Genomic DNA, 15,299 nt, shown 5'->3' on the forward strand with positions numbered 1-15,299 from the left:
ATGCTGGGATGGCTGAAGAAACTGTGTCCCCATTTCGTACAAAGAGGTAGAATGGACACGGTAGGAGCTCCTGCCACATCCATGTACCAGCCATACCACCACTTATATTTTTCTTTAAACAGACTCAGTTCTTTTTTTTTAATATTTTATTTATTTATTTCATAGAGAGAGAGACAGCGAGAGAGGGAACACAAGCAGGGGGAGTAGGAGAGGGAGAAGCAGGCCTCCCGTGGAGCAGGGAGCCCGATGCGGGGCTCGATCCCAGGACCCTGGGACCATGACCTGAGCCGAAGGCAGACACTTAACAACTGAGCCACCCAGGCACCCCCAGACTCAGTTCTTTTACCTACATAGATAAACTTGAAAAGGAAACAAGACACCATGTGAGAAAGTAGAAAGCCAGTCTTTTTTTTTAATTATTTTTTTCTTTAAATTTTTTATTGTTATGTTAATCACCATATATTACATCATTAGTTTTTGATGTAGTGTTCCATGATTCATTGTTTGCTCATAACACCCAGTGCTCCACGCAGAATGTGCCTTCTTTAATACCCATCACCAGGCTAACCCATCCCCCCACCCCCTCCCCTCTAGAACCCTCAGTTTGTTTTTCAGAGTCCATCGTCTCTCATGGTTCGTCTCCCCCTCTGACTTACTCCCCTTCATTCTTCCTCTCCTGTTATCTTCTTCTTTTTCTTTTTTCTTAAAATATGTTGCGTTATTTGTTTCAGAAGTACAGATCTGTGATTCAACAGTCTTGCACAATTCACAGCGCTCACCGTAGCACATACCCTCCCCAATGTCTATCACCCAGCCACCCCATCCCTCCCACCCCCCACCACTCCAGCAACCCTCAGTTTGTTTCCTGAGATTAAGAATTCCCCATATCAGTGAGGTCATATGATACATGTCGGTAGAAAGCCAGTATTGTTCGTTATAGGCAGACACTGTAAAAATAAATATAATGAAAATAAACTATTAGTAAGTTATAACGCGGTGCCGGTCTCTACTGAGACTCTTCATCTGAAGCCTGTTCTCCCCACTTTGGTAGAAAGAGTGTTGGAGAGGGGCTAAGAGACAAGCCAGCATCATTTTGAGACTTTCTCTCTGCTCACTGGGGAATTGGGAGGGGAACGCCTCCCCACCCCCCTTCCCTGGTCCCCTGAGATCTCAGCCACCACTGACGGCTCACATCCCACTTCCAAGGGGATGCATATGGCCCCAGATGCCCAGGCAGAGTGGGTATGAGCTGGCCTTCCAGAAGCTCCAGCCCAGCTCCACTCTTTACCAGGCGAGTAACCAGGGACAAATCTGTCTTCTTCCAGCAAACCAGGGCTACTGCTTATGAGGTTAAGACAAAATATATGAAAAACTCAGTGCTAGGGAGCCAGCTAGAGCTGGCCCAACTCCGCCCACCCTACACTCCGTGGATTCTGGAGTCCAGAGCCCTCTCTACTGGTTCTGCTGCTTGAAGAGAACAGTTCTCATCAGCCTGGGAGCAGAACTCTCCTCTGTTGGTTCCCATGAGAAATCGCTCGTGTCTGCAAGTGGATGAGTCCCGAGGAGGGTTAGGGAGACAGCAGAGGTCACAACCTGAGTAGACAGCATTCTCCCATCTCAGGGGCTCCGTTCCTCCCGCGCTGCCTGTGGGGTGAATCATTCAGCTCTCCCTAACTCCTACCCTCAGACAATCCACCTCACTCATACACGTCAGCCCTCCGTGGAAGGCAGCTGCACATTTTTAAAAAATGTGCTTCTTAGTCCACATGACAAGCGCCCGCTATAAACCCAAAGATCAATGTAATAAAGCCATTATTGGGAGTGATGACCTAATACCTAATACCCTCAACCTGAGTCATAGGCTCATGGGGCTGGAGATCATGTGACCCAAAATACAGATGGGGAAACGGAGGTCCAGAAGGAAGCAGAGCATCAGGGCCAGAGCGGCAACTAACAGAAGTTTCATTAAGCCCCTTAAAAAAGCCAGTGTGTTTTCAGGGCTCTGCCTGCATTGTTTCTTTAATTCCCCTAACAGAGGTAGATGCCATCATAATCTAAAGTGAGCCCATTGGCCAGGGACATTCGCAGTGTTAGCGTTAAAACTCTCTCTCCTGGGAACCCCTTCGGTGCCCGGCAAGCCAGAATGGCTGGTCATCCTGTTAGAATTCCATTTTTATGACGAGGACACTGAGGTGCGGAGAGGTGGGGTACGTTGCTGAAGGTCAGAAAGCTAGTGTGTGTGGAGCTGGGATCTGGACAGGGGTCCAAGTCTTGCAATGCAGCGTCCCTGTTGTTCGGATGAAGTCTGGGGGCTTTCCGCTCACCTACACGGCGCCGCGTCATCTAGCTCCAGATACTCTTGTGCCAGGCTCCTTCCCACCCAGGACCAGGCCCACGCTGTTCCCTCAGCCTGGGATGCATTCCTCTCCCCGCTTCCAGACGTCCTCCCACGGTTAACCCTACTCATGTTTCAGGTTTCAGACACAGCGACAGTGCCTCCGAGATGCCTTCCCTGGCCCCCCGACAAGGTCAGGAACCACACCCCCTTACAGGTTCCCACTGCACCCTGCAGGTTTACCCAAACACACTCACCCAGGTCGTGCTCCACAGATGACCCCTGTCACTGCTTCTCTGACTTGACTCTCTGTGCCTGAGGACCTCGCTCGCTTTGCTGTCCATGTGTCCTCACGCCTTGCACATGGTAGATGCTCCATCCAGATTTGTGGGAGAGAGAGACTGACTGCACGATGGAGTCTTCATCTGCCTCATCTCCAGTAGTCCTTCGCCTCTGCTCTCCTCTGACCAGTCAGGGACACCTACTTGCCAGTATCTAGGCTTCCAGTCTTAATGCCCATTTCTCTCTCTACTCTGCACCTCCATCGGGACCCGGCTGCCTGCATTCTCCCCTCCAGACAGGACCGAAGAAGAAAGTGAGTATCGTGTCCTTGAGATTACATTCTTGTAACCCTCTCTGGGCCTTGAAATTCCTTAAAAATATCTGGGAAAGGGTTGGTCCAGACCCTGGCATTTAGGCATTGGCCTGGGGCGGGGGCGCAGTTGGTACAAACAGACTCCGCTGGAGAATCTCAGCTGTGGTGTGCTGGTGTGATGGTTAACAACTGCCTCTTGGGGGGCATGCGGTGGGAAAGGGAGCTTCTCTCCTCCTCTTCCGAGGTCAAGATTTGCCCACCTTTTAAATCCATGGCCTAGAATAAGGTCTGGGACACAGCTGGGCTACACAAATGTTCCTTGAAGGAAATGAATGTCCCCTACAACTGCTAATGCATAGTATCTTTGTTAATTGGAAGGAGTTGAAGAGAAATAGTAGTTGAGCATCTATCTCTGTTATATTAGTGAATTCTCACAACAGCACTGTGAGCCGGATGGAGCCCAAGTTAGACGACAGGGTTCCCAAAATTGGCTGATCATCAGAAAGTTAAAAGAACAAAACAACCAAAACAAAACATGATTTTCTGTGTTCCACCCACAATTTTTGCATGAGAATACCAAAGGGTGGGCTCTAGGAATCTGTTCTTTCAAAAGGTTTCTCAGGTGATTTGATTCAGATGGTTTGAGAACCACTGAGCTAGAGCAGGAGTTGGCAAACTACAGCCTGGCCCACTTCCTGTTTTTTTTTAAATAAAGTTTTATTGACACCTAATCATACACATTCATTTATGCACCCTCTATGGCTGGGTTCTTGCTGCCAGAGCAGTTGAGTAGTCATGACTATGACTGCTGACCTGCAAAGCCTAAAATACCTACTATCTGGTCCTTTATGGAAGATGTTTGTTGGGGCACCTGGGTGGCTCAGTTGGTTAAGTGTCTGACTCTTTTTTTTTTTAAGATTTTATTTATTTATTTATTTATTTATTTATCTGAGAGAGCGAGAATGAGAGAGAGAGCACATGAGATGGGGGAGGGTCAGAGGGAGAAGGAGACTCCCCACTGAGCAGGGAGCCCGATGCAGGACTCGATCCTGGGACTCCAGGATCATGACCTGAGCCGAAGGCAATCGCCCAACCAACTGAGCCACCCAGGCGCCCAAGTGTCTAACTCTTGATATCAGCGTCATGAGTTCAAGCCCTGTGTTGGGCTCCACAGTAGGCGTGGAGCCTAGTTAAAAAAAAAAAGAGAGAGAGAGAGAGAGAGAGAGAAGAAGATGTTTGCTGACCTCTGAGCCAGAGCAATGCCTCTCAGGGTCTTTGTTTAAAATTAGGATCTCATCTCAGATCTACCTAAAGAATCAGGACATCTGGGGTGGAGCTTCAGGCTCCTTGTTTGAAACAAGTTACCCAGGTGGTGACCCTTCAACACACTAAATCCACACATATGGACCCACCAACTTCAACTCAATAAGCAGATTGTTTCGGTGGGGGTCCATCATAATTTATGGGGGTGAAGTGGACAAAAAAGAAGTGGTACTTTTCCCTCAATCTTCAGTCTCAAGTCCCACTTCTACTCTCCCCTTGAGATGGAGAGGTGGTGATTCACTGGTACCCACCTGTGTTGGGACATTGTGTGGCTCTCCTAAACACCCTCATCCCTTCTTTCACTTATAGAGCAAGGTAATGATGTCCATGTTATTTTAAGATGGCTACCCTATGACTCTGAGATTGATAAGTATTGAATAAAATAAAAAAAATTTTTAAAAACGGTGCACAAGAAAACTGGTGAAATCAGAGTACATTCTATTGTCTGGGTACTGGTATTGTGCCAACGTCAATTTACTGGTTTTGACAATGTACTGTGGTTATGTAAGATGCTGCCATTGGGAGAAGCTGAACGGCAGTCATGCAGGATCTCTCTGTACTATTTTTGCAATATTTTGTGAGTTTATAATTAGTACGCAATAGAAAGTTGAAAGTGATTTTAAGATTATTTAATGAAGGAATAATGGAGTGTCCTTGGGGTGGTGTTAATGTTATCTTACTCTCTTGCCTGCTCTTTTCCACATTTACTTCCTGACTTCTGGTTCTGCCTGTCCTCCAGTGAAAAGTAAGTTATTTTTCCTTTTTTAGGGGTCACTGGGATGTTTGGGTGCTATGAAGTATAGGAAACAAGAGAAGGGGATCTTTGAATTGTTCTCTTCAATTTAGGGCTCAGGTTGAGAGAGACCCTCTGCTAAGGGAGGTCTCAATCTACTGCCCCCTGCCCCCACCTCTGCAGGAGGCTCAGGATGAGCTGTAGGGGTCCACCTGCCCCTTGAGGCTGCAGGGAAAATTGAGGGAGGGTGTCTGGACTCAGGTGGGTCTGAGGCTGCAGGTATGACTGGGCATGTGAGCACATATGCATATAAGGTCCCCGGATTTTATCAGATTCTCAAAAGCCAAGGACCACTGCCCCAGAATTCAAGGATGTATTGAGTTATGTGTAAGAGGTGCAGCCCATTCTTTCCTGAGCCTCAGGAGAGAAATTAGATAAAAATGGGTCAAGGGGATCCTTTGCTGACAATCTTTCCAATCTCTGGGGGAGGCATCCCCAAGGAAAATGGGCACCTGCGGCTTCTGGCCACCTGGATAAATGCCTCTCCAAAAGGGAGAAGTATAGTAGAAGCAACCCATCCTGGCCCCCAGAGCCATGAAATCCCATGAAATCTGGAGGATACCCTCCTTTTCCTTCTATGGGAGGGTCTCCTTGGGAACCATCAGGGTGGGGTGAACTAAGAAGGAACCATTAACACCTTCCTGGTCCCCTCCTTCTGTTTCTGTCGGTGTCCAATGACCTCTACTGGATGTTCACCTCCTTGCCCCTCATCTCAACAGTACTGAAAAGTAAGATTCTTATTTCACGTTGCCCTCCCCCAACCCATGCTTTGTTCCCTTTCTTATCTCTGCTAATGGGTCCATTCCTAGCCATGGATCATCTCTGGAGAAATTTCTTTAAAACCCAGGGACTACTTTCAAAAAGGTGGGGTGTCCTGTGGGAACCAACCTCCCTCCTCAGATCAGGGATCTGGGCAATGATACGGTGATGATGGTGATGATAATAACTAAAATCCATTAAGAATTTCCCAAGTGCTGGGCACTGGAGGCAGCACCTTTAAGGTATCATGCTCTGTACTCCCCCACAACATCCTCACAAAGTAGGCATTATTCGTCCCAAGTCTGCGAGGTGCCAACAACACAGCGACACTAAATACAAGGAGAAGGATGGTGGCTGCCTTCCCAGCCTAACCCTGATCCAATGCAAGTGCCTTCAGTCATTCGATTTCCCCTCTGACCCAGACAATGAGGCTTTGGCTGGTCTCCCCTGTTCACTGCCAAGTCCTAACTGATCACCACGCCCCCCCCCCGGGCTCTGCTCTCATGGGTTTCTGGTCTCCCCACCTTCTGATCTGCTGATTTGTTTCCTCCTTATGGCCTCGTCTCTCATGACTCCTTGGATTCAACACTCTGGACCTCGTCTGCCCCCGTGACCGTGCCTCCTGGACCACCCTTTTCTCTGCATGGGCAACATCAGAGATCCTAGGTAAGAATCTCACTCCATGCATGCTGTGGGGTTTTGGTGGGAAGCTTGTCTGGCAAGGATATTACTCCACACTCAGTATGTGCCGGGACCGTGCAGGGTTGTGGAAACCCCAAAGATGAACTCGACATGTTCGCACGTCTGCGTAAACTCGTCGTCTGTTGGGGGAGACCGTGGTTATAAGGCAAAAGGGATCAGTGTCCCAAGGGAGGTGGCAACTAGAAAAGGTACCTGGAATCCAGCAGGGCTTCCTGGAGGAGCAGTAGCTTGTGGTGAGCTTGTCAGACTTGGGGACCCAATGGCACTCTTCATGCTGCCTTTTGCGGTTCAGTTTGTGTGTTGTTTTCCTTAGGTTTGCTGAGCCTCCAGGTGTTGAATGGTGAGTAGTAACTGTGCGGTTTGGCCCTTCTCTTGGTCTTTACTCTTGTGCACAGAAACACAGAGTTCTTCGCTTTTTTTCTCAATGTTGGAAGAGCCTTTAGAAATCACCTAACCTCACACTCTCTCCATTGTCACTCCCATCATAAGTGTTTTAACATTTTTGTCATTCATCCAACAAATGCTGATGAATACTAGCTCCTCTGTGCCAAGTCCGGCGCTAGGCGCTGGGGAAGAGTAGGGAACCAAACAGACAGAAATCGGTGCCTGCATGAACTTGCATTTGAGTTGAGAGGAGAAAGAAAACAAAATAAGTATAGAAGTAGATGAAGCATCTGTTTGATGTGGATGAGTCCTATGGACGCGGTGGAGAGAGGGAGAGGGAGAGACAGCATGGGAGAGGTTGACAGGTTTTTAGAGGGCGCTGAGGGAAAGTGACATTTCACCAGGGAGCCAGGTTGACTGCCTTGCTGCACCAAGGGTGTTCCAGGCACAGGGAAGAGAATGGGCCAAGGCCATGAAGCAGGCGAGTGCCTGGGGACCGAGGGGCAGCGAGGAGGCCATAGCATCCCCTCTGCTCCCCATTGGAGGCACCTGGAGGCACTGCCTCCATCCCTTTCATGCTTCCTTAATGATTTCCTCTCTTCCTCCTTGTCCTTGTTCACCTTTAGAAGAAACAAGTGGTTGCAAGGAAGAAGGTAAGTTGTGGATCCGCACCTTTTCCTGCGTAGAGGACAGTGAGGTCCTTCAGCCCGGTTTATGACAAAGCCCCAAGAAGAGGAGACGCCTCCAGGTAACCACAGGCAGAGCGTTGGTGCCCACGAAGGTATCTGTGTGAAGGGCAGCTAGGGCCTTCGAGCTGCTCACTGGTGCCAAGGAGATCCAACACACTGAGGTAGGTGTGGGACCCATTCCTGCTCCCCTGGAAATGACACGTCAGTCCCGAGTGTCAGGGCTGCAAGGCCAAAAACGAAGAGAGAGGAAATCAGGCGATAAAAGCGAGCATCCACGTGGCCCAGATAGTGGCCAGAAGCACTTAAATAAAAGCCTACTGTTATTACGTTCACAAAAATAGATGAAGAATTTCACCAGAGAATTAGAATTTGTTTAAAAAAATAGTCAAATGGCAATTCCAGGATTGAAAATATGTAACCAAAATGACGAATTCAGTGGTTGGGCTTAACAGCAGAGAGCACAAAGAGCAGAGAGATTAAGGAGCTAGAAAACGGGTCAAGAGGAATTACTCAAAGTGAAGCACAGTGGATAAAATAATAGGAAATACAGAACGAGGCACACAAGACTCAGGGGACACAGTGAAAAGCTGTGACAAGTGAAATGAGAATTTAAGAAGGAGAAGTGAGAGAAAATGAAACAAGTGATATGTCAAGAGTTAACGGATAAAAATTTTGCATATTGGTAAAAATAATCATCAAGCAACAGATTTTAAAAGTTCTGAGAGGGGCGCCTGGCTGGGCTCAGTCAGAAACGCATGCAATTCTTGATTTCAGGGTCATGAGTTTGAGTCCCACAGTGGGGGTAGAGAGTACTCAAAAAATCTTGGGCGCCTGGATTAGTCATTAAGCATCTGCCTTCGGCTCAGGTCATGGTCCCAGGGTCCTGGGATCGAGTCCCGCATTGGGCTCCCTGCTTGGTGGGAAGCCTGCTTCTCCCTCTTCCACTTGCCCTGCTTGTGTTCCCTCTCTCGCTGTGTCTCTCTCTGTTAAATAAAAATATAAAATAATAAAATAAAAAAAAAAATAAAATAAAATAAAATAAAATCTTTAAAAAAAAAGTTCTGAGAACCCCAAGGGGAATGAATATAAAGAAAAGCACTTCTAGGAACACTGTCAAAAAATAGTTTAAAACCACAAAGAGAACATTTTTAACTCCCCGCTCCCATAAGAGACCTGTAAGAGAGAGACAGAGACAGAAAATTTGAAAGAAAAGTAAGGGGAATTCTATCATAAGAAGTATATCCCTGAGCTGCCAACTGAAAGGAAGCCAATGTAACTATTCTGACACCAGACATCGCTGGTTCTGAGTCAAGAAGTGTTCCTAGAGATAAAGAGGGGCACTGAAATCGATAAAGAAGGGATGAATCCACCAGGAAAATATGCGAGTTCTCAATATGTTTTCACATAAAAGTGGCTGGTTTTTACATAAAAGGAAAACAGGCCAAATGACAAGAAGAAATAGTTGCATCCATGATCATAGCAGGGGACTTTAACACCTCTCTCAACAGATGATAGGACAGGTAGATACAACTTCATACGGATGGTCTAAAGAGCAACGAGCCAACATGATGTAACTGACACAGAAAGAACTCTGAACCTGACCCCGATGGAATGCACAGCCTTTTCAACTGAATGTGGGATTATTTTTCTTATCAAAATTGGCTGCATGTTGGTTCATAAAACAAGCCTCAGTCAACTTCGGATTGAAGTCATTTATTTTTTATTATTATTTTTTAAAGATTTTATTTATTTGACAGAGAGAGAGAGAGCACAAGCATGGGGAGAGGGAGAGGGAGAAGCAGACCTACCAAGCAGGAAGCTGGACAGGGGGCTGGATCCCAGGGATCATGACCCTAGAGGAAGGCAGATGCTTAACCGACTAAACACAGGTGCCCCCAAATTTAAGTCATTTAGAGGATGCTCTCTGAGTACAGTGGAGTAAGGCTGTAAATCAACACTCAAAGCGTGCCTGGGTGGCTCAGTTGGTTAAGTGACTGCCTTCAGCTCAGGTCATGATCCTGGAGTTCATGGATTGAGTCCCGTGTCGGGCTCCCTGCTTGGCGGGGAGTCTGCTTCGCCCTCTGACCCTCCCCGCTCTCATGTGCTCTCTCTCTCTCAAATAAATAAATAAAATCTTAAAAAAAATCAACAAAGTATTAGGAAATCTAAACTTATCACTGAATAAATACACTTCTAAATAACCCATGGACCAAAGGAGAAATCACAAAATGAATTGAATTGAATGACAGTAAGGATATCGCTATCAATAAAAAGCCAAAGCTTTTTATTTTTTATAAAGATTTAATTTATTTTAGTGGGTTGCAGAGGGAAGGGGCAGAGGGAGATGGAGAGAATCTCAAGCAGACTCCCAGTTGAGCTTGGAGCCCGACACAGGGCTCGATCCCATGACCTGAACCGAAATTGAGTTGGACACTTAACAAACTGAGCCACCAAGGCATCCCATAACTCTTTTTAAAGGTTTTATTTAATTATTTGAGAGACAGAGAGTGCGTGCGCATATGTGTGTGAGTGCACACGCGAGTGGGAGGGGGGAGAGAGAAGGCCAAGTAGACTCCCTGATGCGCACAGAGCCCAACGCAATGAGGGGCTGGACATGGGGCTCGATCTCAGGTCCTGAGATCATGACCTGAGCCAAAGTCAGACACTAAACCGACTGAGCCACCCAGGTACCTGCCAAAGCTTTGCTTAGAGAGAAATTTATAATCTTAAATGTGTACCTTAAAAGACGGAAGGAAGGTGAAAACGCAGAAAGCCAATGATTTGAGTACCTACCTAAAGGATTTTTAAAAAGAGAAACAGATTAAACCCAAGTAGAATGAAGGAAGTGATAAAAAGCCAATGAAAAAACTGTACAATAGAAATCAACAGTGCTAACAACTGTTCCTCTGGAAAAGACTAATAAAAATGTAGTTCTCTAGCATTGCTGATGAGAAACAAATCACCAAAACTAGGAGGGAAGCGATCCTGCAGGTATTGAAAGAATAATAAAGAGGATAGTTTGAAAAACCATATGCCAATAAAATGGCAAGTGTAGACAAAATGGACAAAATCCTAAGAAAACTCAAATGACCAAAAGTGAAACAAAAGAAGGTGGAATATCTGAATAATGCTTTGTCAAAGAAATTTAACCCATAATCAAGCAAACTTCCCACAAAAACGGACAAACACACTCCCAGGGTCAGATGACTTGTATATAGAAGTTACCGCGTGCACACACTTATCATAAAACACTTACCGTAGAAATCTGAGGTCTTCCATATGTTATACTTTACTAGGATGTTTAGAACGAAAAGAGCAGGAAAGCACGCTGGGGAGGTGAAAGGCTGTTTTGCACACCATGTTGGGTCCGGAGCAGGGAGGTGACGCGGTCTCGTCTGGGTGTTAGGCAGATTGTCCTGGCACCCTAGTGGCGGACGGCTTCAAGGGCCAAAGCATGGAGCGGGAGGGCAGCTGGGGCGGCTGGTGCCTTGGGGTGGGGTGGAGGGACGGGCCACCGGCAGCAGGAGGCCCAAATGTCCATTGGAGGGGCAGGTGGGGACGAGGTGTGGAGTTCAGGACGGGCAGGGATTTCCAGGCGGGGGAAGGGCATGCCCTCAGTGTGCATCATTCCCCCCACCCCCGAGTTCTCCCAGAGAAGCTCTCCCTGGCCACCACTGCCCCCAAGAAGTCGCCAGCCAAGCAGACCAGATGGAACATGCTGAAGTGCGCCTACATGATGGTCACCTTCCTGTTCGTGTCCTACAACAAAGGAGACTGGGTAAGGAGGAGCCTGTCACTGAAGGGGGGTGGGGAGGGAGGAGGGGGTTGGGCAGAGTGAGGGGAAGAAGGGAGTGAAGGAAGGGAGAGGAGGAAGAGAGCGAGGGAGCTGCCAAGGAGGTGCAGGGGTAGGAGGGAAGACCCCCCTCTGTAGATAGGACCGCCCTCCCTCCCCCCTGCCCTCCCTTACCTCTTCCTTCCTCCCTCTGCCCCTCGCTCCCTCCCTGTCTCTCTCCACCCAGCCCCCTCCACCCTGAGCCGCCATCCTCAAGCTTGGATAGGAGCCACTCCCTTTTGTACTAACACAGCCCCAGATGTTCTTACGAAATACTACCCTGCATTCATTCTCTCCATCTCTGGCTCTGCCTCTCTCTCCCTCTCCATGTAAGGTAGGTTCTTAAGGACCAAGTCACCTACCAAACAGTAAGCAGAGGTACGGGGGCAGAGGCGTGGATTATGACTTGTAAGAAATGGCCAGGAGTCATTCAGCTCATCGATTTATGGACATTCAAATATTTATATATATGCAGCAGGTTCCTTGCTCGACGTTGGGGACTACAAGACCCCACAAGGTCCCTGGACCCACAGAGCTCACACAGTAGGGACAGGACAGATGTGAAATGAGCCATGAGCTCCAGAAAAGGAAGCAACTCAGGGGACCTCTCGCAGCATGTAGGGCAGTGGGCGGCTTCACCTGAGAAGGCAGGGAGAGGTCAGAGAAGTGGCCTGCCTTGAGAAGTGCAGGGACAGCCCTTGTGAGCCAAGGGAACATGCAAGGCAAAGACCCTGAGGCCAAATGCACCGTGTGCCTTTGAGGGACCAAAGGAAGATCTGCAGGAGTTGAGAGGGGCAGAGGGAATCTAGATCCGAAAGGGGCCTCCCGGACCATGGCAAGAAGGAAGCTTTTATTCTGAGTCTGGTGGACGGCCATCCGCAAGACTCTGATTTGAAGTAGGAAAGGGTCACTGTGGGTGCTGTGTGTGGCCGGTGACGTGGCATCAGGGCAAGAGGGGAAGCAGAGAGACCGCGGGGAGGAGGCCCAGGTGGCCCAGGCAGGGTGCATGGTAACGGGAGTGGACGTAAGGAGGACCTCGTAGCAGGTCTACAAGGAGAAGCGCTGACAGATTGGTTGTGAGATGGGGGGAAATGGGACCGATGAGATGAGCCTCAGCTGGGCTTGGGTCCTTGGTTAGACCAGTGATTCTCCAGTGGGGGCAACCTTGCCACCCAGAGGACGCAGCAGCATCTGGAGATACAGATGGTGGTCATGCCTGGGGACGGGAAACTACTGGCATTTAGTGGGTGGAGGCCAGGGGATGCTGAACATCCTACATTGCATAGGACAGCTGCCCCGACAAACAGTGATCGGGGTCCACATGTCAGTAGTGACGAGGTTGAGAAACCCCGCATTAGAGGATGATGCCACTTAGGGGTTTGGGGAGAATGTGGGAGTTGAGGCTGATGGATTAGCGGGCCCGCAAGAGGTCACAATGAGAGCAAAGGAGGAGAGAGAGGGGGGCAGGAAGGAAGGAAGGAAGGAGTGGGGAGAAAGGGAGGGAAGGCCCTTGACCTGCCTCACCCCTACCATGTCTTTCTCTGTTTCCGGGTCGCTTCTTCATCAACCTCTCCAGTGTTATTGCCACAACTGTAACACAGAAGTGGACATCGGGTATGTTATGGCTACGAAGGGCACTCTGTCCCTGCTGGGGTGGGAGGGCTTGGTCCCAATTGCCTCGGGTTTGAGAAGGGAACCCCAGGTGGGTTAGGGAACGCCAATGGTAGAATCTCAGAGTTGTATTAACCAACAGTAACATTTAGCTCATTCACAATGTTGGGCAAGCCTCACCACCCTCTAGCTACAAAACATTTTCATCAACCACTAGTCACCTCTCCACGTCTCTGTGGGTGAGCCTGTTCTGGATGTGCCACGGAAACAGAATCACACACCACGTGGCCTCTATGCCAGGCTTCATTCACCCAGCATCGTGTTTTCAAGGTCATCCAGGTGGTGGCAGGGGTCAGCTCTTTGTTCTAATGACTGTGGAGCGTTTCGTTGGAAGACTAGACCACATTTTGTTTATCCATCCAACAGCTGAAGGACCTTTGAGTTGTTGTCACCTTTCGGCTATTGTGATTAGTGCTGCTACGAACATCTGTGTACACGTTTTTGTCTGAACACTTGTTTCCAGTCCTTTTGCGTACATAGCGAGCGGTGGAATTGCTAGGTCCTACGGTAATTCTGTCTAACTTTCTGAGGAACTACTCCAGGATGGATCCTTGATTAGTTAAAACAGTCAAATAGTGAATTTTATGTGATGTGGGTTTTACCTCAACTTTATTTATTTATTTAAAGATTTTATTTATTTGACAGAGAGAGAGAGGGAACACAAGCAGGGGGAGTGGGAGAGGGAGAAGCAGGCCTCCCGCGGAGCAGGGAGCCCGATGCGGGGCTCGATCCCAGGACCCTGGGATCATGACCTGAGCCGAAGGCAGATGCCCAACGACTAAGCCACCCAGGCGTCCCTTACTTCATCTTTAAAAACTGTAAAAAGTGGGGGAGGCCGGGGTCACCCTCAGGCTGTAGCTTGCAGACCCCTGCACCTCACTGTGAGACCCCCCGGGAGGAAGAAGTCCACCTGATCAATGCCGGGGACTCCAGTACACAGAGCCAACCTTACATATTCACCGCCTGCCCCAACCCTGCTGGGCTCCAGCGTGCCAGGCTGGAGATACAGTGAAGCTGGGGGCCACGGGGGGCTGGGGGTCGGAGGTACCGGGAGATGGAGGCGTGGAGGGTGGGGTGGCAGAGTGTATGGGGATGTTGGGGCCTGAGGCATGGAAGGGCGCCGGGGGGCCAGGGGCAGACAGGCTGGGGAGACCCAGGGGCTGCCGCGGGGGAGGTCCCTGCGGTCACCGAGCGCACCCTCCAGGGGAAGGGTAACTGGGAAGCAGGGGAGTGTCCTGGAAGGACCAACTGGGAGGGGACATACGGAACTGGAGGGGTGGCCCCCTCCCACTGGGTGGCAAGAACCTCTGGGAGGAGGAGGCACCTGCTAGGAGGGACGGGAAGGAGCCCCCGCTCTGATCCAAGGCTGCGCATTGCTCGTGGTACAAAGCGAGGCACACCTACATTTCTCTGCTCTTTCTTCCCTTCCTTAGGACCGACCCCTGCTGTTCTTTCTAGCAACCCTGCTCCGTCTCAGCTCAGCCGTCGCCAGTCCTTCATCTGCCCTGAAGTCTCGCCTCCTGAGAAGCCTGCCAGCCCCAGATGACCAGTCTGGAGCGTAACAACCTGGGGTCCTCTGAGGATGACCCCTTTCTGCCCAGAGGCACTGCAGAAAGGTGTCCCTGAGGGTCCCAACAGGCCCAGGGCGAGTGAGTACCCCCAGGGGTCTCCCCACAACTGCTCTCCCTGGCCTCTCCGAACCTCCCCCACTGTTTCTCTAATTAAACCTACCCTAGTTGAAGCAGCTGAAGGCTCAGTTCTTCCATTCATGAGGGGGCAAGGATGCCAAGAATCATAGACACCAATTCTGGTGACAACCTATAAGGAGCTTCTGCTAGGCTGCCCACTTTATGGGTGAAGAAATTACAGCCCAGAGAGATTGCTGATTAGTCCAAGGTCACACAAATGACAGTGCTGAGGTTTGACCCAGGTTTGACTTATTACAAAGTCTATTTTTTTTTTGCACAAAGATTTAGGTCTCCCAGCTGAGGAAATAGGGATTTGAAGATGTAGTGACCCCAAGACTAAACTGTGTCCCAGCTCTCCAGCCTGCGTGCTGCTTTGCCCATATCATATTTGAGGACAACTATGGTCCTGGTTGAGAGCTTGGGCTCTAACAAGGAGACAGGTTTCTTGAGCATAAATTCTGGCTCCACCCCCTTACCGGATTGCAACTTCGGGGAAGTTATTGTCTATTAATGCCTCATTTTGTCATC

The 15,299-nt window shown here is 49.2% G+C and overlaps 1 protein-coding gene across 1 annotated transcript; it reads left to right on the top strand.

The window, feature by feature from the left end:
- Positions 1–6,286: 6,286 nt before the first annotated feature.
- Positions 6,287–14,827, top strand: EDDM13 (epididymal protein 13; the record flags this gene model as incomplete). The annotated part of the gene is given in 7 exon segments (XM_088027031.1): positions 6,287–6,355; positions 6,357–6,471; positions 6,821–6,847; positions 7,518–7,583; positions 11,009–11,358; positions 12,989–13,026; positions 14,517–14,827. Coding segments are annotated over 7 exon segments (690 nt in total), but the record flags the coding sequence as incomplete, so codon positions are not given.
- Positions 14,828–15,299: the final 472 nt, after the last annotated feature.

Source organism: Eumetopias jubatus, unplaced genomic scaffold, assembly GCF_037043125.1.
Source record: "Eumetopias jubatus isolate StellerSeaLion01/CBP00866 unplaced genomic scaffold, mEumJub1_p1.0 scaffold_10, whole genome shotgun sequence".
NCBI classification, from domain to species: domain Eukaryota; kingdom Metazoa; phylum Chordata; class Mammalia; order Carnivora; family Otariidae; genus Eumetopias; species Eumetopias jubatus.